Here is a 27,560-nt window from a genome sequence, read left to right on the forward strand (position 1 = left end):
AGTCGATAGTAGCCCGTGTGATTGTACTGACAGTTGTCCAGAGTCACCAAAATCGAAGGGTGTGAAGCCACCACACGCCTCGACCGGAAACATGTGAAAAAGGAGTTCGCCGAGCAAAAAGGTTTGCGATCCGACTACCGCACACCGGGCCGGTGCGGGTCGAAGTGAGAGGGGCCAGTTTCTGGCGGCAGCAACACGGACGGATGGATGGGAGACAACGCGTGAAGTGCAGCGAAAGGTGGGACCACTGCTTTTCCACGCCACCTGAGCGCGTGCAGCGAAAGGTGGGACCACTGCTTTTCCACGCCACCTGAGCGCGTGCAGCGAAAGGTGGGACCACTGCTTTTCCACGCCACCTGAGCGCGTGCAGCGAAAGGTGGGACCACTGCTTTTCCACGCCACCTGAGCGCGTGCAGCGAAAGGTGGGACCACTGCTTTTCCACGCCACCTGAGCGCGTGCAGCGAAAGGTGGGACCACTGCTTTTCCACGCCACCTGAGCGCGTGCAGCGAAAGGTGGGACCACTGCTTTTCCACGCCACCTGAGCGCGTGCAGCGAAAGGTGGGACCACTGCTTTTCCACGCCACCTGAGCGCGTGCAGCGAAAGGTGGGACCACTGCTTTTCCACGCCACCTGAGCGCGTGCAGCGAAAGGTGGGACCACTGCTTTTCCACGCCACCTGAGCGCGTGCAGCGAAAGGTGGGACCACTGCTTTTCCACGCCACCTGAGCGCGTGCAGCGAAAGGTGGGACCACTGCTTTTCCACGCCACCTGAGCGCGTGCAGCGAAAGGTGGGACCACTGCTTTTCCACGCCACCTGAGCGCGTGCAGCGAAAGGTGGGACCACTGCTTTTCCACGCCACCTGAGCGCGTGCAGCGAAAGGTGGGACCACTGCTTTTCCACGCCACCTGAGCGCGTGCAGCGAAAGGTGGGACCACTGCTTTTCCACGCCACCTGAGCGCGTGCAGCGAAAGGTGGGACCACTGCTTTTCCACGCCACCTGAGCGCGTGCAGCGAAAGGTGGGACCACTGCTTTTCCACGCCACCTGAGCGCGTGCAGCGAAAGGTGGGACCACTGCTTTTCCACGCCACCTGAGCGCGTGCAGCGAAAGGTGGGACCACTGCTTTTCCACGCCACCTGAGCGCGTGCAGCGAAAGGTGGGACCACTGCTTTTCCACGCCACCTGAGCGCGTGCAGCGAAAGGTGGGACCACTGCTTTTCCACGCCACCTGAGCGCGTGCAGCGAAAGGTGGGACCACTGCTTTTCCACGCCACCTGAGCGCGTGCAGCGAAAGGTGGGACCACTGCTTTTCCACGCCACCTGAGCGCGTGCAGCGAAAGGTGGGACCACTGCTTTTCCACGCCACCTGAGCGCGTGCAGCGAAAGGTGGGACCACTGCTTTTCCACGCCACCTGAGCGCGTGCAGCCGCTCCGAAACAGGTGCGATAGACTGTGCAAGGGCTGCAGTCAACCAGCTTTTAGAAAGGGAAGAAATAGAGAATTATGAGGCTTATGTCTTTCCAAAATTAACAATAGCTAAGAATCGAACCTGCATGGAGAAATAATTTATTCACTAAAGACATTCAGTCCAAAGGACCAAAACTTACTTTTACTTTCCACAACAGTAAATGTATCGAAATCTTTGAGATATGATTGATATCAAATTTCATGTGACATATTTTAATCACCCCCCACACTCACACACACACATACAGAGACACACTGGTGAAATTGAATTTAACACTAGATACCAATTACACACTTCTCACAATCCTGGATTTTACCACCCTAGGGTACCTGATTACAGTTACATGGATTGAGTTACTGAAAACTAAATACCAGTAAAACTGTTATGACAGTGACAGGATGCTAACAACTTTCTTCTTGTCTGAACATTCCATGGTTTGGTGTAGCAGACGTGATATTTGGGTCAGTGCCAAACATTGAATACACTGTTTAGTTCTAGACTAGTTGCCCAGTATCTTAACAACTTCAAGACTCAGCACATTTTACAGCAATCACTTCCACCAATATTACTATATCTTTAAGAAGAGTGGACTGACACCTTAGAAAAAGCTTTATAATATTCAATTATTATAAGGTGGCAAGCTGCCAGAAACATTAGCATGCCAGGCAAGATGCTTAGCAGCATTTCATCCATCTTTACATTCAGAGTTCAAATTCTGCCATAGTCAACTGCATTTTGTCCTTTCAGGGTCGATAAAATAAGTACCAGTTGAGCACTGGGATGGATGTAATCAAATTACCCACTCCCTCAAAAATTGTTGGGCTTGTGCCAAAATTTGAAACTAGTTGGTACCTTGAGCAAGTATCTTCTATTATATGTATGTGAGTGTGTGTGTGTGTGTATGCATATATATATATATATGTGCATATAATTATGGTATATTCTCTTAAGAATGTAGTAGAGTACATATACCCAAACACAAACCTGGAAATACATACAGAGGTTGGACAAAATAATGGAAACACCTAGCATCATAATTTTGAAATATTTGAAAAACTGTCAAAAGCTTGTTTATTTTTATGTTTTTGATTTATTTTTAGTGTTGCTTAATATGTTTTGCTAAAATTGCTACTTCTTTTCAGATATCATCAGAAAAAGGTAATTAAAATGACAGGATCTATTGGACTTTCAAAGAGGTCAAATTGTTGGTGCTCGTATGGCAGACACTAGCGTAATGAAAACAGCTGAAATGTTTGGTGTATCGAGAAGTACTGTCTCAAAAGTAATGACAGCCTTTGAGAAAGAGGGAAAAACCTCCTTGTCAAAACAAAACTCCAGAAGAAAACCAAAACTTTCAGATAGGGACCGTCGGACTCTTATGCAAACTGTTAGAAAGGATCACAAAAGTACAGATCCAAAAATTACTGCTGAGCTTAATGACCACCTCGAGAACCCAGTTTCCACAAAAACTGTTTGCCAAGAGCTGCACAAAGCTAGATTTCATGGGAGGGCTGCAATCAGAAAACCACTACTTTAAAAAAATGTTGCAAAGTGTTTAGAGTGGAGTAAAAACCCACAGAATTGGTCCCTAGAGCAGTGTAAGAATGTTATTTTCTCAGATGAATCATCCTTTACCTTATTTCCAACCATTGGCCAAGTATGCGTGTGGAGATAAAAGAAGCATTTGACCCAGACTGCCTTCTTCCAACTGTTAAACATGGAGGAGGATCTGTGATGATCTAGGGGCCCATATCTTGGAAATCCACCTGCACAATGGTTTCCCTTCATGGCAGGATTAATAGTCAAGACTAAGCATTTTATCTGATCAAATTCATCGTACGGTTGCGGAACTGTTTCCAGAGGGAAACACAATCTTTCAGGATGATAATGCACCAATTCACACAGTGAAAGTTGTTACTGAATGGCACGAGGAACATTCTAGTGAAGTTGAACATCTTATCTGGCCACCACAGTCACCAGATCTCAATATTATTGAACATTTATTGTGCATTTTAGAAAAACAAGTAAGGAGTCGATATCCTTCACCATCACCACTCCAAGAACTAGAGACTGTTTTAGCTGAAGAATGGACAAAAATTCCTTTGGAAACAATTCAAACTTTGAACGAGTCCATACCTAGTAAAATTCAAGCTGTAATTCCTGCCAAAGGCGGTCCTACCCCATATTAAAATATATTTGTTTGAAATTTTAAGGTGTTTCCATTATTTTGTCTAACCCCTGTATATGCGTGTATATATATATATATATATATATATATATACACACACATACACACACACACACACACACAGAGGCACATAATAGAAGACACTTACTCAAGATACCATACAGTGGAACTGAAACCTGAAGCCATGTGGTTGAGAAGTGAAGTTCTTGACCATACAAGCATGCCTGTACTTGTTTGCATACACACACACACACACACACACACACAAAACCAGATCACACAATGGCATGAAATAACAAGAATGCACATTGAAACGCACTAACACTCAAAAAAACGTGTAGAAAACATACACAAACACATGCCAACACGTGTGCTCACTCACACATACACATACAGCAACAGACACACAACTCTGCACATGTTCAAACTTAAAAGATATACATATAAAGAAAATGAAAAATGAAAAAAAACCCTTTCAAATAAATTTCTTTTTTAAATGCAGCAGAATAAATGAAGGGTAAAATAGAAAGAAAATTAACTCTAGAATTAAATAATCTAAAACTAAAATATAAAAGATAGAAGTTCTAATTACACTAATTGAATTCACTGCATAGAAGTCACTGATGTAATTATAGATTGTGTTTGAACCTTAGACATTGCTTTTTAATGATCAAGATTGTCGATAGCAGCAGCAGCAAGAAGAAGAAGAAGAACAACAACAACAACAACAATTGTTTCAAATTTTGGGACATGATCAGCAATTTTAAGGGAGTGGGTTAGGTAAGGTGATGATATCAACCCCAACATTTAACTGGTACTTATTTTATTAAATCTGAAAGGATAAATGGCAAAGTCAAGCTCTGCAGTATTTGAATTCAGAACAAAGTGCTAAAATTCCACTGAGAATTTTTTCTGGCATGGTAAATAATTCTGCCAGCTTGCTATATTAGACAATAACAATAATTTCTAAGTCTGTCTAATACTTATTTCATTGACTTCAAAGGATGAAAAGCAAAGTCAGCTTCAGTAGGATTTGAACTCAGAATGTAGTGACACCAACAAATACTGCATTTCTATGGTACCTTACCATTTGTATTTATCATAATAATGTCTGACATAAACACAAAACTAGAAATCTGAAGAGAGAAAAGAATCAGCATTATTGACTCCAGCACTTGATTTTATCGACCCCAAAAGTATGAAAGGCAAAATTGGCTTCAGTGGGATTTGAACCCTGAATACTACAAGGCATTTTATTTGAGACTAATGATTCTATCAATCCACAACCTAATAACAATAATGATCACTTCTAACATAGGCACAAAGCAAGAAATTTAGAAGGAAAGGTTAGTCAATTAAATTAATCCTGGTACTCAGTGGGGACCTGGGTGCAAACCCAGCTCCAAAACTTTTACGAAAAATGTTGGTTTTTTCCAATGTTAATATTTATACAAATGTAGGTATAACAATAATTTTTATTATTATGAGGGTCAGCTGAAATGTTCATAGGCTGAGCAAGACACTCTCATGGAATGTGACCAAATGAAGTTCATTTTTTAACATAGTTTCTCCTACTGTCTACACACTTCCATCAATGTTGTAGTGCATGGATTGCATTGGTGAAAAAGCTATCTAACACACAGTGCCATAATGCATGTGCATAAAAACTTGTGCAATGAAAATGCTTTGCACATCCTTTAAGGACAATTTCATTGCAAAAACAAGGGTAGAAAATATTTTAGAATAATTTGGAGCACTTTTCCATATGTACAAAACAGAATAAGCTGCATTAGCATCAACACTTGCTAGAATGAATAACAGCATCAGAAGCTCTCCATTTTCAATAATCTCATACACTTATTTGGGAAAAGCTTCTTTTTCCATCCACATGCCAGTAAGGAGCTTGATTAGTGATGACAGTGAGGGCATGTAACATGAAAAAGGTAGGTATGCATTTGCAAGCTCAAACATCCCATAGCTATCTGCCAATAACTGCAAATCCTCTCACTCAGAGCATATGCACACTCACTCTTACTGAAAGTAGCAATTCAACTCATTTTCGACAATATCAATGCTGAAAAATCGCAAATGCCAGTCATCGATGACAGAAAGAGCACCTTCTTCAGTAATTGTTGTATGTCTTAAGCGCTGCAGCATATTGTTGGAATGAAAAGTATTAGGCATTTTCACAAAGTCAGCAGAGGATATTTCGCCGAAATAGTTTTCAAAGACATTCTCATTTCTCATTTTCGAAAGAGAGTTCTTCAACTTCTCGATCAGCTTTAAACAGTCACCAGCTGGATGTTGTAAGCTATGTGCCGCAGATTCACACATTCCAAATATATTCCCAGCTACCTTAATATCGAACAAAGTGGGAGCTTTGCCAGATTTTAGCAGACATTCGACAGTAGCCTTTGTTGTTGCTCATAGCAATGTATCATTCAGAAGCTCCAGCAAGAGATCCTTAATCTTCTTATAGTTACTGTCCACCCGTTTCAGTGTTGTTGCTCTAATGCACCAACGAGCTGGATACATGGCTTGCAACATGACCTTCCCACGACAATGGCTTGACCATTGCACTTTTTACTAACTCTTTCAGAAGAATGGTGCATTGGTAAATAAAGTTCAGTGCATCAGCTACAATGGCAATCAAGATCCAGAGAATGGTTTCTGCAATGTACAAAATATGTACAAGGAAACATGTCTTTTAATCTTTTTTGTATGCCTGAAATGCTTCCACTAACAAATAAAAAGCAGCATAATTTTGAGCCAAGCAAAATGTTTAAGCAGCAGAAAAAGTCCATAATAATCTTAGTGTCTCGAAAAGCAGTCAGAAGGATTACAAAAATCAAGAAAATCCTTGTGGCTATACAAGTCTTCAGAAACATAACGGACAATGATTGATTCTTGTTCCATGACTGAGCAATCAATGGTGCCATTACATTTAATACCAATAAACATGGAATCTTCAACGTTTTTGATAATCTCATGCAGGATGTTATGAGCATATGCCTGTAAGATTTTGTTTTATATATCAGACAGGAAGTTATCTCAATGTTTAAACTACTGATTTCTGCATTTTTCAGCAAATTCTTTTACGAGATATACAATGTTTCCTGTGTCATGTTCATGCCCTTGTAATACTAGGCCTTGCCTACCACACAATCTGACTGCTTTGAAAATAATTTCTAATGTTTGCTAGGCTACTCCTTGTTACTGAATCAGCTGCATATTCAAAGTCACAGATATGTCTGTCTTTGGCCAAAAGTGCTAACTGCTTTCATATGGTGACTGGAATGGTTATGTGCAGTGATTTTTTGAGCAATGATGCCCCAGTTTTGTACACAAATCAATAAGGCAGTTTCCTTAGTAACTCTGCTATGTTGAACTCCTTCGGCATAATAGCAGATAACAGCAAAATGCTGAATATCATAATGAAGCCACAGGGCTTCCTTGAACCAGACTAGTAGTATGACATTTCTTTGCATCCTTGGGAAAGCTGAATGTCTTTCCAGGCACAAATTGTTTTTGTGATGTGCAAAATTTCAATGGCACTTCTTGACATATTGGAAGTGCTTTATCATTAAATTTTTCACTGAATTGCATCTCAGCAATCTCCAAAGGTCCTGTATTCTCTTGACACTATGCAGTACCAAAAAAATTTGAAATTTTCCTAACTTTTGCTTCTGGTAGACTTGACGTAGTACACAGAACTGATAATAAAGGGAAAAAGTCAAAAAGAACAAACAGATCAACAATTTCATATTAGAAAAATAGTGTTTCTCTTAATTATTTTTGATTGATTTATTAAAACTTGTTTGACATCGTTATCAGATAGAAAAAATTGACAGTCTGTGACAGCATCGATAGTACTTTTGAATTTTTCACACCGACCAATCATTTTGCAGGCCTTAAACACCCCAGAAAGGGAGGGAGGGAGCCATAAGTTTCATTTCCTGATTAATTTCTTTTCCCCTCTGTAAGTGACTGTTAAAAGAAAAGAAGGAAGTAAAAACTACCACCTGAGGGAACACATTTCGCTCATGCATGACCAATGTGTCCAGCAAATGATGAGAAAAGCCAGAGGATTGTTTATATGGACGAAAACTATGTCCACAATAACTATTATCGGCATAAGGATTCATTGTACAACCCAAATGATGAGCAAAACGTTACAACGATTGCATGCCACGAAGAACAATGATATTGTTTCCTTGCTGCAATTATAGATGCCAATCATAGTATTCCAGAAGATCAACGGTTGGTTGAGCAACAGGTTGGATTACTGATGAATATACTTGATATCTTTGAAGGGGGAAAGAAACAGATGAAGGATTACCCTAGCAAGTTTGATCACAAATACATTGTCAGGTGGATGAGACAGCTATTGCAGTTTTTGAAAGAGAGAGAAATGTATCCAATGCCCTTATCATGATGGACGGTGCCAAGTACCATGAAAAGCTACCCGAAAATATGCAGAGAAAGAACGACCAGAAAGCAACATTACAAGAAGCATGTACAAAATATGGACTTGGTTTTGATGGCAATGATACAAAGGCTATGTTATGGGATAAATTACGTCTGATCCAGTTTGGGTCAGACTGAACTGACTGAACTGCTGCTGATGAATAAATTGTGATGATTATGTCTAGATTATGCAAAAATGAAAATAACACTGACATCTCATTTTAACAGATATATTTACCAAAATGACATAAAAATATCTTGAAATATGAAAGAGTAAATTTATTCAATAAAATCACCATTGGCTTCAACCAGACGACTTCAGAATCTCCTGCAACTCTTCTGGACAGTCTCTTTGTTTAAGTTGGTGAATGCTGCCATAATCCTTGCCTTCAGTTCATCTTTGGTGTTGCAAGGAGTTTTGTTGGCCTCTCGCTCAACTGTGCCCCACACATAATAACAAGGGGGTTGTAGTCTGGGGAGTTAGGTAGCCACATGTTAGGGGTGATGTAGTCAAAGAAATTGTCTGACAGCCATGACTGAGTTCTTCTGCTTGTGTGGCATGGTGCAGAGTCCAGTTGCTAGACACAGGGTCTTCCAGCAGCCACCCTCTTGACCCAGGGCAGCACTACCTCCGTGTTGAGACTGAGGCCGTGTGAGAAGATGGAGGCCTAATGTTGCCATTACTAGTGATCTCTCCAAACACCATGATCTTGACTGGATGTTAAATTTTTGTCACTCTCGGTACATGTTTTGGGGACACAGCAAGCCAATGGTTGTTCCGTGAGTTCACCGTCTGATCCTGGCAGAAATTTTTCTCGTCTGAGAAAAACCAAAGTATGTTCGGTTGTAGGGGATGCTTGAATTTGTTCAAAAGCTTTGTAGTGCAGTCTTTCCTCTTGTCCTTAATCGCTTAGGATAAAAATTGGCCCTTTCTCATCTTGTATGTAGAATACTGAATCTCTTCATGCACTACCTGCCTGATAAAAAACTCTGACACTTTCATGTCCCTGGTGATGGACCTGATTGACTTGGAGGGATTGTTGTCAATCATGGCCTGGATCTCACCAACAAATTCAAGAGTTCCTTTCTTATCAGAATGATCAGAGTGAGTCTTCTGAGTAGCTGAACCTTCGTAACCACCATTAGATTTGTCCAACTCTTTCTGAATCCTCAGATTAACACCCAAACACTCTGAAATGTTCATATTGGAGCTTCCAGCACAAATGCCAAGCAGTACAGCATGTTGTTTCCAAATTTCTGACAAAGTGAATTGTGTCATGGTGCTGTTTTTCTCACAGACGGTGTCCAACTGACCCTACTATACCGTGAAGTCGACAAAATAAAAATAAAAAAACAATACGCATGTGCAAAATTAAAAATATAAAATGACGATTTACCTATTGCTCCCTGCATATGTTTTTAATTTTGATGATGTTTTAGTTCAATAGTATATCTTTCTATATCCCTTGAGAATTTTATGACCAGCTTCATCAGTAAACATTTTGAAGTTTTTTTTATATTTATTTAGTTTTGTCCGTTGTTCTTGTTTTGAGAAGAAACCTAACTTCAAGCAACTTTTTACAGATCAATTCTCAGACACTATCTTCTAAACCAGGCAGAATATGTAGGGGGTGTAAATTTTGATTTTGCACCCAACAAACATTTTAGTGGATGCAAGCACACTGCCTGCATCCCCTGTTCCTGGGCCCTTACTGATATTTGACTGCTACTTATTTTACTGGCTCTGGAAGGATGAAAGCAAAGTTGACTCCAGTGGGATTTGAATTCAGAACAAAAAGGGCCTGAACAAATACTACAAAGGATTTTGCCTAATGCTCTAATGATTCTGCCAACCCATTGCCCTAATAAGGATAGTAATAATAATTTCTCACAGGCACAAGGTCCCAATTTTGGGGAATGTGTAGTTGATAAATATGTATGAAGACATCTAACTCAGAACATAAAGACGGATGAAGTGCTGCTAAACATTTTGTCTCATATGCAAACAATTCTGCCAGCTCATCACCTTATGTAGAAGTATTGTTGGCACTCCGTCACTTACGACGTCGAGTTTTCCAGTTGATCCGATCAATGGAACAGCCTGCTCGTGAAATTAACGTGCAAGTGGCTGAGCACTCCACAGACACGTGTACCCGTAACGTAGTTCTCGGGGATATTCAGCGTGACACAGTGTGACAAGGCTGACCCTTTGAATTACAGGCACAACAGAAACAGGAAGGAAGCGTGAGAGAAAGTTGTGGTGAAAGAGTACAGCAGGGTTCGCCACCATCCTTTGCCGGAGCCTCATGGAGCTTTAGGTGTTTTCGCTCAATAAACACTCACAACGCCCGGTCTGGGAATCGAAACCACAATCCTATGACCGCGAGTCCGCTGCCCTAACCACTGGGCCATTGCGCCTCCACCATGTAGAAGTAGTAATAATAAAACAGATAAATCTCCGAATCAACTCACCAAATTTAGATGGATTAACTTTTGCCAATGCAGACTATTTTCTTTGGATTCTGGATCTTACTTTATAGTGATAATAGCTTACCTGGGATGGTCTTTAAGTATATATAACACAAAAACAAAATATATATTAATTCAATTTATTAATAGTCGTGAAAAATGTTCAATTTCTGTTGTTCGTCTTTGATAGGTGGGAGAGGAGATTTTGTAAAAACTGTTGCTTCCTACTTTGGGATGGTCACATTGATAAAGAGCAGACCTAGTTTGGCGCAGAATTTGAAATATGTCCCTTCACAAGGTTAAGTTAACAGTGGATATCTTCAACAGGAAGGACCCACAATGAGAGATTTGAAACGACATCGCAAGATAGCTGTCTGATTTCATCAAATTCCCATTCAGAATTTTTCATGCTGCAAGCTTAGTGGAGAACAAGTGTGTTTCTTGCTCTGTGTGTATGTGAGTTTGTCTATTAAAGTGTATGTTCATTTATGTGTACATATTCATTAATGAGAGTTTACATTATATACTCAAAGATGTAGTCAGTCTCATAAGAAGCACTCCTAAATAATTCTCTCCCTGTCTCACCAAGATCGCTTACTAAGTGGGGTTACAAGGGTGCATGCAAATATACACACACACATACACACAGATGAACATTTTCTAAGAACACACAAAATATGCACATTTTGTAGCTACTCTCCTTACCTATTTGATGCAGCAAGCAAGGGAAAGAAGTGTTCTAATGTGTTTATGTCCTTGTAAACCAACCAGTAACTGGTTAAGTCCATACAGTAAGATTTAACATTGTGTGCCTAGAAGGGAACTATATAAGTGAGGACAGTTAGTCGTTTCCTTAATCTCGCACCATCACACCTTTGTATCAATATCGTATTAACTATAATCAACACCCCCCCTCATACATACATACATACATACATACATATATACACACCACTGCACTACATTTCCAAGTGTTTTTCCAATATTGCAATAAAGTGTTGCTGTCTAAGTGCAGCAGATCATTCCACTGTGGTTATATTCCAAAATCAAAATGACATTCCACTGGTACATCAAATGCATTCCATTGAGTATTTCAAAATCAAAGCCATCCATTACTGTAGCACAGCTGCCCAAACTCATTTAAGTTGTATGCCAACTGGGTTCATAGCTTTAGCAAAATAGAGCTCATTTCATAAGTTTAGTGACGTACTCTGCTCAGTTTTAGTCTGTATCCAGATGATTGGACAATAAGGAGAGAGAGAGAGAGAGAGAGAGAGAGAGAGAGAGATGTTTTAAAAATATATCAACAAAGGAATCTTTAAGGTGGTCTATCTTCATAGTGTCGTTTATCCGTCACTGCTTCCATCCATGTCCACTTCATCGGTGTCAGATGACATGGAGAATTTAGGATGGTTGCTTGGACAGTCAACAAGCTCAAGTGAGGGCACATCATTTGGTATGTCTACAAAGAAACAAGAAGCATGGAAGGAAGATGTTAAATATTGATGAGATATATATATATATATATATATATATATATATATATATATATATGCATATAAATATATACTGGATGCTCTGAGAGTGTAGCAGATAGAATAAGAATAGCCTGGGCAAAGTTCAAGGAACACCTACCTCTGCTAGCAACTAAAGACCTCTTACTCATTACGAAAGGTAGACTGTATGATGCATGTATGTGAACAGCCATGCTACACGGCAGTGAAATATGGGCTGTGACTGCTGAGGACGTGCATACGCTTGACAAAAATGAAGCTAGTATTATCCGCTGGATGTGTAATGTCAGTATGCATACACGACAGAAAGTGAGTGCCCAGAGAGAAAAGTTGGACATAAGAAGCATCAAATGTGGTGTGCAAGAGAGACGACTATGCTGGTATGAATATGATCGATACCAAGGCTGCCTGGCTGGCTACTGTGCCAGCGGCATGTAAAAAGCACCAACTAAACTCTCAGAGTGGTTGGTGTTAGGAAGGGCATCCAGCTGTAGAAACATTGCCAGACCAGACTGGAATCCAACCCATGCCAACATGGAAAACGGACGTTAAACGATGATGTTGATGGTGGTGATGATGATGATGATGATGATGATGATATGCAATGGGCTTCTTTCAGTTCCCCTGTGCCAATTCCACTCATAAGGCTTTAGTGAACCTGAAGCTACAGTTAAAGACATCAAGCCAAAGTGCCATACAGTGGGACTGAACCCAACACTGTGTGGTTAGGAAGCAAAATTCTTAACCACATAGCCACATCTGCACCTAAAAACACTGCAATTCCTTGCAAGCCATTTTTTACCTTCTCTGACGAGTATTTTCTCAATCTAGATTCTTGGTAGCTCATGAATAAAGCCCTTACAAGCAACCCCTTCCATGCAATCCTTCTATCTTGATTCACTGTAGTTGTACCAATTATATGAACAATTAAAAATCCATGTTGTCTTACCACCGAAGGGGACAGTCTCTGCAATCAGGACATCAAGAACTTGCTGTAACATAGTTGTTGAGAACGAGTCATCACGGCGAATACCCAGGGCCTAGAAAATAGCATAAAGGAAAATCAAGGGACAACAGAAGGTAAAGATAACATTTATTTATTTTTTTGTTTGTTTTTGACTAGTCACAAGCACAAAAGACTATTCAATGTACAGTTAATGTTTATCTTATACACAGGGGTGCTGAAAAATTCCCAGCTTTAAGGGTATCACAAAAGGCCTGGTTGGAGGCCCAACCTTATGAGCCCTTCAGAAAAACTGAAGGACTGCTGCAATTAAGTGTGTGAATCTGAGAATGGAATGTTGACTAAAATCATAATTAACTGATCCTCCTGTACTTTCTTTTACCCAAAGCACCCCACTGTAGACCTACCCAGAAGGATGGAAGGTGACACCAACACAGTTACACTGGAACTTAAAAACATAAAGGGATAAAAATAACCAATACTGTAAGACATATAATGTAATATTCTACCACTTCTGCCAGCAACCACCGTTATTTCTGTTGTTTTAATATCTTGTACTAACAGTGTATTGGTAGAAATGATAAGGCCATAGTTAAAATTTGTATGTATGTATTTGTATGTTCTGAACTCCCATCACACAGAGGCTCATGTTACCTTTCAACCCCCAACGTGACTGACATGTCAAAGAATAGATCCAAAGTTTCTTCTGCATGTTGCAAAAGGTAACTAAAAGAGATTGAGGTAGGATCTGCACTCCGACCTTGTAAAACCTTCACCAAACAGACTCATGGGCTGGAGGGTTATCGCCTGTGTAGTGCAAAGGTGTTGTCTGTCAGGAGTAGGAAATCACTAACAAATGGTGGATGGAGTGATGCTCTGTTACAATGCATGCCTCCATTATTCACTGGAAGACACTTAATTAAGTAGTGTTTCATCATTGTTTAACATCTACTTCAACATGTTAGCATGGATCAGATAGAGTTTATTGAGTTTAATGTTTGCTTCAGCACGATTCCTACAGCACGATGCCTAATGGCAACCACTTTACACTATGTGCAGTGTTCTTTCTTCATGGCACCAGCACGAGTGAGGTCAACAATCATCATCATCATCGTCGTCATCGTTTAACGTCTGCTTTCCATGCTAGCATGGGTTGGACGATTTGACTGAGGACTGGTGGACCAGGAGGTGACACCAGGCTCCAATCTGATTTGGCAGAGTTTCTACAGCTGGATGCCCTTCCTAATGCCAATCAAGTGCTCATAAAACGAGATCACCCACCTCACCCATACACATGTGTATGGGTGTGGAAGTGTCCTTGTCTGGACATCATGCAATAATTGTAAACAAGCATCATTGTCATACAAGCAGTGTCGGTCACTTCCAATCTTCCATGAAAACATGTCAAGCCAAAAGGAAATATTATCCTGCTTGGAAACTGGTGAGGGCTGGTGAGTGGAATGGCACCGAGCACAAAAAAAAAAAAAAATCTGCTTCAACAAATTCCGTCTAATCCAAGCAAATATAGAAAAGTGGACATCAAAGCAATGATGATGATGATGATGATGATGATACGCTTGCTGTTGTTTTTGTTTGATTTCACTTATAAAAAGAAGTCCTTGATGTCCTTCAGCCACTTTTGGTCTTTGCCATGGATCTTTGACCATATACATTTTATTCCCTAGTAGTTAGGGTGTTGGGCTCATGATTGTTTGATTGTGGGTTCAATTCTTTGATTGAGCAGCTTGTTGTGTCCTTCAGCAGACACTTCATTTCATATTTCTCCAGTACCTGAAAATGAGTACAAGTGATACCTAGGGAGGAAGGGTTCAACCCAATAATGAACTAGTGTCTTGTTCAATGGGGAGTTTTATACTCTCAGCCTTCATGCCTTGAAAATTCAGATAAGCTCTTGCCTTGTGGCTTCTAAGCTCAAGGTAGCATTTAGTATAATTTGAAATAAAGAAAATTTCTTTATCTCTTCCTTCTTTCTAATAACAAAATTTGAAATCAGAATAATTAGATAGTTTCAGTTAACCGAGAATTAAGACAGTTCTATAGCATTTTCGTCTTGTATTTTATACAATCACCTTATTTAAACTTTATTGTTCATATAGTAAGATAAGAACTTGTTTCTTCTAATACAACATAGGGCTGATTCTTTAAAATAAATTTTGAAAATTAATTAAAATTTGAAGAGGTTTAGTAAAATAATTAACTTTTCATCATCATCATCATCATCATCATCATCATCATCATCGTTTAATGTCTGCTTTCCATGCTAGCATGGGTTGGATGATTTGACTGAGGACTGGTGGACCAGGTGGCTATACCAGGCTCCAATCTGATTTGGCAGAGTTTCTACAGTTGGATGCCCTTCCTAATGCCAACCACTCTGAGAGTGTAGTGGGTGCTTTTACGTGCCACCGGCATGAAGGCCAGTCAGGCGGTACTGGCAACGACCACGCTCAAAATGGTGTATTTTACGTGTCACCTGCACAGGAGCCAGTCCAGCGGTAATGGCAACGATCTCGCTCGAATGTTTTTTTATGTGCCACTAGCACAAGTGCTAGGAAGGCGACAAAGGATTCTTACATAAAATGATGATGGAAAGTTTTATTTAAACATAAACACTTTAAAAACAAGTAGTTTTATATCCCAAGAATCAGTTAGTGCCTCAGGTATGTTGGGAACAGAATAACTTAAAGTGGATCTTTCATATTATTAAAATAGATAAGTGATACTTTACCTTGTGGAAATAATCGACAGCCTTCAGGCTTTGACCCATCAGTACATAGACGTAGCCGATGGCTGAATATGTGGACGGTGTGTGAGGGCAAAGGGTCAAGGCATACTCATGGTACTCGAGAGCTTCTTTGTATTTTCTAAAGGGACAAAAGAAAAAGAATAAGTTTTAGTATTTCTGTGTTGGGAAGGAAGCACCCTGAAAGGATGAAAGGCAAAGTCAACCTCAGCAGAATTCGAACTCAGAATGCAGAGATGGGTGAAAACTGCTGAGCCTTTTGTCTGGCATGCTAACAATTCTGCCGGCTCACTGCCTAACTACAAAGGAAAAGAAAGACAGAAAGTAAGGACTTTTACAAATGAACTTATGTCATCAAAGTTAGATGATAACTTTATCTAATTGAATCTGTTGTATCCTATCTCTATTTATTAGAGAAAGACAGACAGACAGAAAGAGAGAGAAACAAATGGAGAAGGAGGGAGGGAGAGAGAGAGAGAACTTTCTTCACAGGAATGGCTATTAGCAGCCCACAGAAGCAGCTTTTAGCTCTGTTTCTCTGATTGGTTATTTGGATTGTGGTGATGGTAGTGGTGGTGGGATCCTGGTAACTGAAGGATCAATTTGGTTAAGAAATGATGAGAATGTTGATTAAATTTATTATATATGCAATCACTGAGACAGTCGATTTGAAATGGTGGTGGTGGTGAAAGGTGGAGTGGGCAATAAAGATGATGGCAGCTGTGATAACGGTGATACTGGTGACATGAAAAGGTAAAGCCAGAGTGGTGGTGGTGGTGGTGATGGCGATGGGTGGTGGAAGCAGCAATAATGGCAGTGATAGTGGTGGGTATGGGATGGCAGAGATGATAACAGCAGTGTTGGAGGTGGGAGGAATGATGATGATGATGATGATGATGATGGGAAAAGCAGGAATGATCCTGGTAGTCGGAGAAATGAGGGAGGTGTAAGAATGACGATGGTGGTGAAAGTGTTGACCAAAAAGGTGTTAAGTCTGTCGTTGGTGATAACTGAAAATATGATGATGATAAGGCTAACATATCATAACAAGCTAGTTTGCAGCCAATTAACCCCGTAATTACTATCACACTTAAATAAAAGCCATCAAAGCCAATATTCAACACCTCTACCCATTTTCAATTATTGTCTCCGACAAACATCCCACCCACTGTAGTCTCCATCTCATCTGCAACAACCCTCCATGCATTATCCCCTCTTGCTATTCCACAGTCATCAAAGACAATACAGCCAACAAGACTACAACTGACAGTCCCCACCACCACTGTTACTACCAGCCTCTTACCAACCACTTGAACACTTTCCAAACGTTGGGCATAAACCAAACAAACACGTGTCAGAAATAAACGTGACTGTTACAGAAATATCTGTTGAGGCAGCAGAATTCTTGGGTAGTTCAGCAGAGCAACTTGTAATTGGATTTTCAGAGTTTTATATTTTTACTTAACATTTTTATTCTATCAGAAACTATTTTTATTCCTACTTTTTCTTTTTATTGTATCATCTCAAAGAGCTGTGAAAATACTGCTTTGTTGATTCAATTGTTGCTGAAATAAAGCAAAACAATGGAGAACTTTTAGATACTGTCCTCTACTTATTTCCTTTAACACTTTTTCTTATTCACGTTTTCACCATTCTAACTTAAGGTGCAAGGGTTAGATGGATCTGCAAATCCCATGCATTTATGAATTTACAGTCAAAATGTTCTTGTATTAGGTGAAAACAAAAAGAAGGAGTAGATAAAAACACAGTTAGGTTAAAACTACTATAGTTCTGCTACTGACACAGTATGATTCAGTGGTTAATGACACATACAAATCAAGAGTTCAAACTACTCTACAGCATATATCATAGTCAAGATGCATTATAAAAAAATCCCCAAAAAACATCAGGTTCAGGGATGATTTTTTATTCACTCACCTGGCATTCATAAAATAAATACAAATAATATATTAGGACTGAAAATGTCTACTAAATCTTAACAGATTATCCAATCGCAATTAAAGTCTTTTACGTCCATGAAGTTTTAAAGGGACAGTCAGATGAGGAGAGCTCACCCATACCCATACAGGAAATTCCATGCATGCAAAATAAATGAAGTAAAATTGCTACTCCAGGAATTCAGTGGTATTAGGTGGACAGATATTAAAATGTGGTTAACAGAAAAGACAATATAAAGTGACATATCAACACCATCTTATTTAATCTTGTAATCATGGAATAAACTTTATTAATACACAAGACCAGACCAGCATGCCAAAACCGACATAAAAATAGAGGTAATAATGGAGACTGGAATGTACATGTATGTGTATCATCATCATTTAATGTCTGTTTTCAATGATGATATTGAGTGGCTGTGTGGTAAGTAGCTAGCTTACCAACCACATGGTCCTGGGTTCAGTCCCACTGCGTGGCATCTTGGGCAAGTGTCTTCTACTATAGCCTCGGGCCGACCAAAGCCTTGTGAGTGGATTTGGTAGACAGAAACTGAAAGAAGCCCGTCGTATATATGTATATATATATGTATGTGTGTGTATATGATTGTCCCCTCCTATCATCGCTTGACAACCGATGCTGGTGTGTTTATGTCCCCGTAACTTAGCGGTTCGGCAAAAGAGACCGATAGAATAAGTACTAGGCTTCTAAAGAATAAGTCCTGGGGTCGATTTGCTCGACTAAAGGCGGTGCTCCAGCATGGCCACAGTCAAAAGACTGAAACAAGTAAAAGAATAAAAGAAAGAAAGAATAAAGAATATTCTTTTATTTATTTCAGTCATTTGACTGTCTCTCTCAATCACTGGCTTTTATTTCAGTCATTTGACTGTCTCTCTCAATCACTGGCTTTTATTTCAGTCATTTCACTGCCTCTCTCAATCACTGGCTTTTATTTCAGTCATTTCACTGCCTCTCTCAATCACTGACTTTTATTTGTCATTTGACTGTCTCTCTCAATCACTGGCTGTAATTTCAGTCATTTGACTGTCTCTCTCAATCACTGGCTTTTATTTCAGTCATTTGACTGTCTCTCTCAATCACTGGCTTTTATTTCAGTCATTTGACTGTCTCTCTCAATCACTGGCTTTTATTTCAGTCATTTGACTGTCTCTCTCAATCACTGGCTTTTATTTCAGTCATTTGACTGTCTCTCTCAATCACTGGCTTTTATTTCAGTCATTTGACTGTCTCTCTCAATCACTGGCTTTTATTTCAGTCATTTGACTGTCTCTCTCAATCACTGGCTTTTATTTCAGTCATTTGACTGTCTCTCTCTATCACTGGCTTTTATTTCAGTCATTTGACTGCCTCTCTCAATCACTGGCTTTTATTTCAGTCATTTGACTGTCTTTCTCAATCACTGGCTTTTATTTCAGTCATTTGATTGTCTCTCTCTATCACTGGCTTTTATTTCAGTCATTTGACTGTCTCTCTCAATCACTGGCTTTTATTTCAGTCATTTGACTGTCTCTCTCTATCACTGGCTTTTATTTCAGTCATTTGACTGTCTCTCTCAATCACTGGCTTTTATTTCAGTCATTTGACTGTCTCTCTCTATCACTGGCTTTTATTTCAGAGGAGAAGTTTCAGGTGTGGAAGCAAGGTCTAGAATTGAAGGGCCTTAGAGTCAACCTAGCTAAAACCAAAATCCTAATAAGTAGGAAGGTAGATAAAACACAAACCCCTTCAGGTAGATGGCCCTGCTCAGTATGTAGAAAAGGAGTAGGTAGTAACTCTATAAGATGTACCCGGTGCAAGCTATGGACACATAAGAGGTGCAGCAACATCAAAGGCAGGTTAACTAGCAAGTTAGTTTTTGTTTGTGGCAGATGTTCAGGTGCAATAAAGACTGCAAACAAACAGGAAACAACTTCTATCTCATTCCAGGGTGAAAAACTAGAGGTAGTCGATAGCTTCCGCTATCTGGGCGACCAAGTTAGTAGTGGGGGTGGGTGCGCTGAAAGTGTAGCTGCTAGAATAAGAATAGCCTGGGCAAAGTTTAGAGAGCTCTTACCCCTGCTGGCGACAAAGGGACTCTCACTCAGAGTAAAAGGCAGACTGTATGACGCATGCGTACGAACAACCATGCTACATGGCAGTGAAACATGGGCTGTAACTGCTGAGGACATACGTAAGCTCGCAAGGAATGAAGCCAGTATGCTCCGTTGGATGTGTAATGTCAATGTGAATACCCGTCAGAGTGTAAGTATCTTGAGAGAAAAGCTGAACATTAGAAGCATCAGTTGTGGCGTGCAAGAGAGACGATTGCGCTGGTATGGACATGTGGTGAGAATGGATGAGGATAGCTGCGTGAAAAAGTGCCACACCCTAACAGTTGAGGGAACCCGTGGAAGAGGTAGGCCCAGGAAGACCTGGGCTGAGGTGGTGAGGCAAGACCTTCGTACATTGGGCCTCACCGAGGCGATGACTACGGACCGAGACCTTTGGAAATGGGCTGTGCGTGAGAAGACCCGGCAAGCCAAGTAAGATCGTTGCCAGTGCCCCTGGACTGGTTCTTGTGCGGGTGGCACATGAGATGCACCATTTTGAGCGTGGCCGTTGCCAGTACCGCCTGACTGGCTCCTGTAGGATTTTCGAGCGAGATCGTTGCCAGTGCCCCTGGACTGGCTTGTGCGGGTGGCACATAAAAGACACCATTTCGAGCGTGGCCGTTTTCGTGCGGGTGACACGTAAAAGCACCCACTACACTCTCTGAGTGGTTGGCGTTAGGAAGGGCATCCAGCTGTAGAAACTCTGCCAAATCAGACTGGAGCCTGGTGTTGCCATCCGGTTTCACCAGTCCTCAGTCAAATCGTCCAACCCATGCTAGCATGGAAAGCGGACGTTAAACGATGATGATGATGATGATGATGATGATTTGACTGTCTCTCTCAATCACTGGCTTTTATTTCAGTCATTTGACTGTCTCTCTCAATCACTGGCTTTTATTTCAGTCATTTGACTGTCTCTCTCAATCACTGGCTTTTATTTCAGTCATTTGACTGTCTCTCTCAATCACTGGCTTTTATTTCAGTCATTTGACTGTCTCTCTCAATCACTGGCTTTTATTTCAGTCATTTGACTGTCTCTCTCTATCACTGGCTTTTATTTCAGTCATTTGGCTGCCTCTTTCAATCACTGGCTTTTATTTCAGTCATTTGACTGTCTCTCTCAATCACTGGCTTTTATTTCAGTCATTTGATTGTCTCTCTCAATCACTGGCTTTTATTTCAGTTATTTGACTGTCTCTCTCAATCACTGGCTTTTATTTCAGTCATTCGACTGTCTCTCTCAATCACTGGCTTTTATTTCAGTCATTTGACTGTCTCTCTCAATCACTGGCTTTTATTTCAGTCATTTGACTGTCTCTCTCAATCACTGGCTTTTATTTCAGTCATTTGACTGTCTCTCTCAATCACTGGCTTTTATTTCAGTCATTTGACTGTCTCTCTCAATCACTGGCTTTTATTTCAGTCATTTGACTGTCTCTCTCAATCACTGGCTTTTATTTCAGTCATTTGACTGTCTCTCTCAATCACTGGCTTTTATTTCAGTCATTTGACTGTCTCTCTCAATCACTGGCTTTTATTTCAGTCATTTGACTGTCTCTCTCAATCACTGGCTTTTATTTCAGTCATTTGACTGTCTCTCTCAATCACTGGCTTTTATTTCAGTCATTTGACTGTCTCTCTCTATCACTGGCTTTTATTTCAGTCATTTGGCTGCCTCTTTCAATCACTGGCTTTTATTTCAGTCATTTGACTGTCTCTCTCAATCACTGGCTTTTATTTCAGTCATTTGACTGTCTCTCTCAATCACTGGCTTTTATTTCAGTCATTCGACTGTCTCTCTCAATCACTGGCTTTTATTTCAGTCATTTGACTGTCTCTCACTATCACTGGCTTTTATTTCAGTCATTTGACTGCCTCTCTCAATCACTGGCTTTTATTTCAGTCATTTGACTGTCTCTCTCAATCACTGGCTTTTATTTCAGTCATTTGATTGTCTCTCTCTATCACTGGCTTTTATTTCAGTCATTTGACTGTCTCTCTCAATCACTGGCTTTTATTTCAGTCATTTGACTGTCTCTCTCTATCACTGGCTTTTATTTCAGTCATTTGACTGTCTCTCTCAATCACTGGCTTTTATTTCAGTTATTTGACTGTCTCTCTCTATCACTGGCTTTTATTTCAGTCATTTGACTGTCTCTCTCAATCACTGGCTTTTATTTCAGTCATTTGACTGTCTCTCTCAATCACTGGCTTTTATAGATATTGCAATTTCAAAAGAAGACCAAATAAAATGGTAAAATAAACACCAATATATCATTAGAGGTATGGTTCATTTGACTTCTTACCTCTACAGTTTTGTGGCCTTGTCTCTTAGAAATATTTTGTTAGATTTTCTTTCATTTCATAACATAAGCTTGTTCTAATTTATTTTATTTTAGTCATATTTGGCTTGTATGCATTAGGTTTTCGATATTTTGGCTGTTCTTAATAAAGTGGTGTTTGAAGATATTGTAATATGGTTGGAAGTGGCTGTGTGACAAGAAGCTTTGCTTCCCAACTACATGGTCCCTGGTTCAATCCCACTTGGCCAAGTGTCTTCTACTATAGCCTCAGGCCAACCAAAGCCTTGTGAGTAGATTTGGTAGGTGGAAAGTGAAAGAAGCCCATTGTATATATATATGTGTGTGTGTGTATGTGTGTGGCACGTAAAATACATCATTTTGAGCATAGCCATTGCCAGTACCGCCTGACTGGCCTTTGTGCCGGTGGCATGTAAAAGCACCCACTACACTCTCTGAGTGGTTGGTGTTAGGAAGGGCATCCAGCTGTAGAAACCCTGCCAAATCAGATTGGAGCCTGGTGTAGCTATCTGGTTCACCAGTCCTCAGTCAAATCGTCCAACCCATGCTAGCATGGAAAGCGGACGTTAAACGATGATGATGATATGTATGTATCTATTTGTATGTCTGTGTTTGTCACCCCACCATTGCTTGACAACTGATGTTGGTATGTTTACATCCAATAGAGACTAATAGAATAAGTACTAGGCTTCCAAAGAATAAGTCCTGGGGTTGATTTGTTCGACTAAAGGTGGTGCTCCAGCATGGCCACAGTCAAATGACTGAAACGAGTAAAAGAGTATTTGTTCAATTGATTATGTTCTTCTTAAATACCAGGTTTCTACCTGGATTTAACCTGTTAGCATTCAGATTACTCTCTCAAATGTATTACTTATTTATTCATTTTGTTTTCAATCAATCATGCATTATCTTGTAACTTTTGAGACTTTGGTGATGTGATTGTTTACTTTTAGAATGAAATTATAGGGTAGATGGCAGAGGCCAGATCTGGCCAGTTTGAACATAAAACAGGTAGAATATTTTGGCAGGAGATATTTTGTCCAGTCTGCAGTGTTAGGAAGGGCATCCAGCTTTAAAAAGCCTGCCAAAACAGATGCAGAAGTCTGGTCAAATTGTCCAACCCATGCCAGCATGGAAGGAGGTGATTAAATGGTGATGATTATGATGATGGCTGGTTTGAATGCTAAAGGGTTAAACCATATTATTCTTGTTATTCTTACTGTGGTTAATCATTTGTCTAATCTAGACATTTGTCTGTCATTCCTAGAGATCCCATCCCTATAATATTACATCTATCTTTAGTAACTGCATAGCTGTAATCTTGTTTGTCATGTTGATACTTAATATTTGCTTCTTCCTTTTTCTCAATGCTTACGTCTTCAGATATCATTACAAAGTCAGAGATGGTGCATAATAATATTTCCTTCTTCATTACAAAAATTGCAGTTTTCTTGTAACATATGGCAACATATTGAACGTTAGAAACAAACAATTTTGAGATTATTAAACTTACTCCTAAGAAAATGTTGCTATTCATACCATTTCTCTACTTATCAACAATTTCTAAACAACATCCTATTTAACATTACTGAAGTTGTTTTTGATATCTTAGCTAAGTCAGTTTATTACATTCCCTTACCAAATAGGCAACACCTAACTCACCACTCATTTTACACACTAGAGATTCCTTGGTTATATCCATATGGTATGTAATGCAATTCTCTGTTCTTAAGTTTGATTCTCTTAACCACCAAGCAAGTTTTAAACTAAACTATTAATCTCTCTAAACCTGACCATTTAGCATTCTCTTTCATTTCCAAATTCTCAAAATACTACCTCGATAATTTTCCAGAAACTATGCAACTTTCAGATTTAACTATTCCAACTGAGGTTCCGTAATATTTCTTATATACAATGCTACACTATAATTCCTCCTCTAAATATCTTCACAATGATCTCGTAGGGTTTTCGAGCGAGATCGTTGCCAGTGCCCCTGGACTGGCTTTTGTGCGGGTGGCACATAAAAGACACCATTTCGAGCGTGGCCGTTGCCAGTACCGCCTGACTGGCCTTCGTGCGGGTGACACGTAAAAGCACCCACTACACTCTCTGAGTGGTTGGCGTTAGGAAGGGCATCCAGCTGTAGAAACTCTGCCAAATTAGATTGGAGCCTGGTGTTGCCATCCGGTTTCACCAGTCCTCAGTCAAATCGTCCAACCCATGCTAGCATGGAAAGCGGACGTTAAACGATGATGATGATGATGATGATGATGATTTGACTGTCTCTCTCTATCACTGGCTTTTATTTCAGTCATTTGACTGTCTCTCTCAATCACTGGCTTTTATTTCAGTCATTTGATTGTCTCAATCACTGGCTTTTATTTCAGTCATTTGACTGTCTCTCTCAATCACTGGCTTTTATTTCAGTCATTTGACTGTCTCTCTCAATCACTGGCTTTTATTTCAGTCATTTGACTGTCTCTCTCAATCACTGGCTTTATCTCTACCATCTGCCATTCATTGCCTTCTTCTTTCTCAATAATACTTCACAGTAGTGCAACTTTCTTAGAGCCACTGAACCATTCTTGTCTATTCATTCCAGCCTTCTTTGCTGTTCCAAATTCACTATCCAAGTCACACTCCCATAAATCATAGCACTTCTTAAAAATACAGCCCTAACTTTTCCCTTCAGTTTCAGTAACACTTTCCTCAATAGCATGCCACAAGGGTCCCAGAATTTCTTCCATATGCACTTTAGCCACCATCTGATCCCTCTTCCTTTTCCAAGCGATTGGCACTCTGTTGGTTGCAACGGCAAGGGTTTCAGTTGATCCAAACAATGGAACACCCTGCTTGTGAAATTAACTTACAAGTGGCCGAGCACTCCACAGACACATATACCATTAATGTAGTTCTCAGAGAGAATAATGTCATTTTAAAAATAAACAAATCACATCATCGAAATCTTGAAGTTACAGGATAATGCATGATTAAGTCAAAACAATGTGAATAAATAAGCATTACATTTGACAGAGGAGTCTAAATGTTAACAGGTTAAAGATGTTTCTGAGAAAAACCATGTGCACTGCTCCAGCTCTTCTCAATTAAACAGTGCTTGCTACATATACCTTTTACTCATTTTAGTCATTGAACTGTGGCCATGCTGGGACACACTTTGAAAAATTTTTAGTTGAACAAATTGACCTCAGGGCTTTGTTTTTTTAAAATCTGGTACTTATGCTATCAGTCTCTTTTGCCAAACCACTAAGTTACAGAGATGTAAACACACCAACAAAGCTTGTCAACCAATAGGGTGAGGAACAGACACGCAACACGTACGCACACACACACACACAGAGGAGGCTTCTTTCAGTTTCCACTCACAAGGTTTTGGTTGATCCAGGGCTATTGTAGAAGACATTGCCCAAGGTGCCATACTGTAGGACTGAACCTGGAACCATATGGTTGGAAAGCAAACTTTTTACTGCACAGTCATGCTTGCACTTACATATACATATTTAAAAAAAGAAAAAGATAATGAGAGTAAATCAGAAATTAAAAGTTAGATGAAAGGAAAAGAATAATACATACTTGAGTTTTCGACATGTGTGAGCAAGATTGTTATGGAGGGTTTCCCATTTCTCTATTGTAATCTGGTTACTTACACAGCGGACCTTCTCTAAGGCATCCAAGAAATATTGCTCTGCTGTAGTATAACTGCAAGAAAACAACAACAATAATGAAAATAATACAGTTCTATATTTAAGAGATGAGGAATTATGTACATTATTTACATTTGATGGATATTTGTCCTCATCTTGTTTGTTGTTAACACGTTTCGGAGGGTATATCAGCCAAAATGTTGTGTTAAGAACAAACAAGATGAGGACAAATATCCGTCAAATGTAAATAATGTAAATAATGAAAATGATTGTTATGAGTAGCATCATTTCATTGGTTGTTCAATGTGGTTGAACAACCAATCTCAGCCAGTCAGGGTTCACAGCATGGGTTGTACTATTTGTCCTTTTGTTTGCTGAACGCAAAACTTTGCTTGAGAGACCTGTGGTCAGGTGATTTTTCTGAGTCACCATCTCATCCTTGTATGCTAATCTGTCACAAGGTTACCCGCTAACAGCTGAGTGAACTGGATCAATGTGAAATCTTTATCTTCTATCTTTTATCTGTTTCAGTCATTAAACTATGGCCATGCTGGGGCACCACCTGAAATTTTTTTTGTTGAATGAATTGACACCAGTACTTCTTTTTAAGCCTGCTACTTATTCTATCGGTCTGTTTTGCCAAACTACTAAGTTGTGGGGATGCAAACACACCAACACTGGTTGTCAAGCAGTGGTGGTGGTGGTGGGGGGGGGGGACAAACATAGGCAGAAAGACATGCACACACAATGTACTTATTTAATCAACCCCAAACGGATGAAAAGCAAAACCACCACCACCACCACCACTTTTGAAGGGAGGAACAAGTTGATTATATCAACCACAGTACTTAACTGGTGCTTATTTTAGCAACTCCAAAAGGATGAAAGGCAAAGTTGACCTCAGCAGAATTTGAACTCACTATGTGAAGATCCAGGAGAAATACTGTTAAGTATTTTGTCTGATATACTAACAATCCTGCCAGCTCACCACCTTTGAGTGAGGGACATAACAACGTAAGTGAATGATAGCACCAAGACAAGTTGATATAACTAAAATAAACAATGGTGGATACAGTCTTTGACTCAGTAAATCAAATTGTTTTACATTTGAACTGATATAATTATAAGTGTACTTACTCCTGGTTCTGGAAAGCAATTACTCCCATCTCATGAAGAACAAAAGGGTCTTCTGGAGCAATGGTCAATGCTTGACTAAAGAATCTTTCTGCTAGTTTAGAGTTGTTGGTCAAACCATACTCCAAGCCAATGTACAAAACAGGTAGATGACAGCTGGAATGAATTTTATTTGAAAAGCATCAGAATAAATAGAGAGAGGGAAGAGTGTTTGAAATTGAGATATAGTGGTTATTGACACATAAATACTCAATGTTTAATTTCTGTAAAAATCACACAAATTGTCATCAACTGATACAAATGTAAAAGTTCATCCCCTTCATTTCACATTACAAACACCAGGTTCACAGATCAATACATACAAGTACACTTGAACCAAAAAATCAACTTGGCCACTACCACCACTACCAAAGATTAGAAAATACTAGCACTCAAGGTGACCAATACAAAAACACTCTGTTCAAGAGGAACATTAACTGTATCAATCTCATCAGTCTTGGAGGGTCTGTGTTGCTATGGGTACAACCCCCTCCTCTGGAT

At 39.8% G+C, this 27,560-nt stretch overlaps 1 protein-coding gene across 1 annotated transcript in view; it reads right to left on the reverse strand.

Annotated features, from left to right (window-relative positions):
* Positions 1-10,720: 10,720 nt before the first annotated feature.
* Positions 10,721-27,560, reverse strand: part of LOC106868841 (cell division cycle protein 16 homolog) — a 35,296-nt gene continuing 18,456 nt past the window's right edge. Inside the window, exons 13-17 of the mRNA XM_014914274.3 lie at positions 27,024-27,176; positions 25,816-25,941; positions 15,822-15,957; positions 13,058-13,148; positions 10,721-12,056 (exon numbers count right to left, since the gene is read on the reverse strand). Of these exons, the coding sequence (XP_014769760.1) occupies positions 11,941-12,056; positions 13,058-13,148; positions 15,822-15,957; positions 25,816-25,941; positions 27,024-27,176 (622 nt within the window). The 3' untranslated portion in view covers positions 10,721-11,940. The remainder of the gene's footprint in view (positions 12,057-13,057; positions 13,149-15,821; positions 15,958-25,815; positions 25,942-27,023; positions 27,177-27,560) is intronic.

Source organism: Octopus bimaculoides, chromosome 7 (genome assembly GCF_046866305.1).
Source record: "Octopus bimaculoides isolate indiv1 chromosome 7, ASM4686630v1, whole genome shotgun sequence".
Lineage (NCBI taxonomy): Eukaryota > Metazoa > Mollusca > Cephalopoda > Octopoda > Octopodidae > Octopus > Octopus bimaculoides.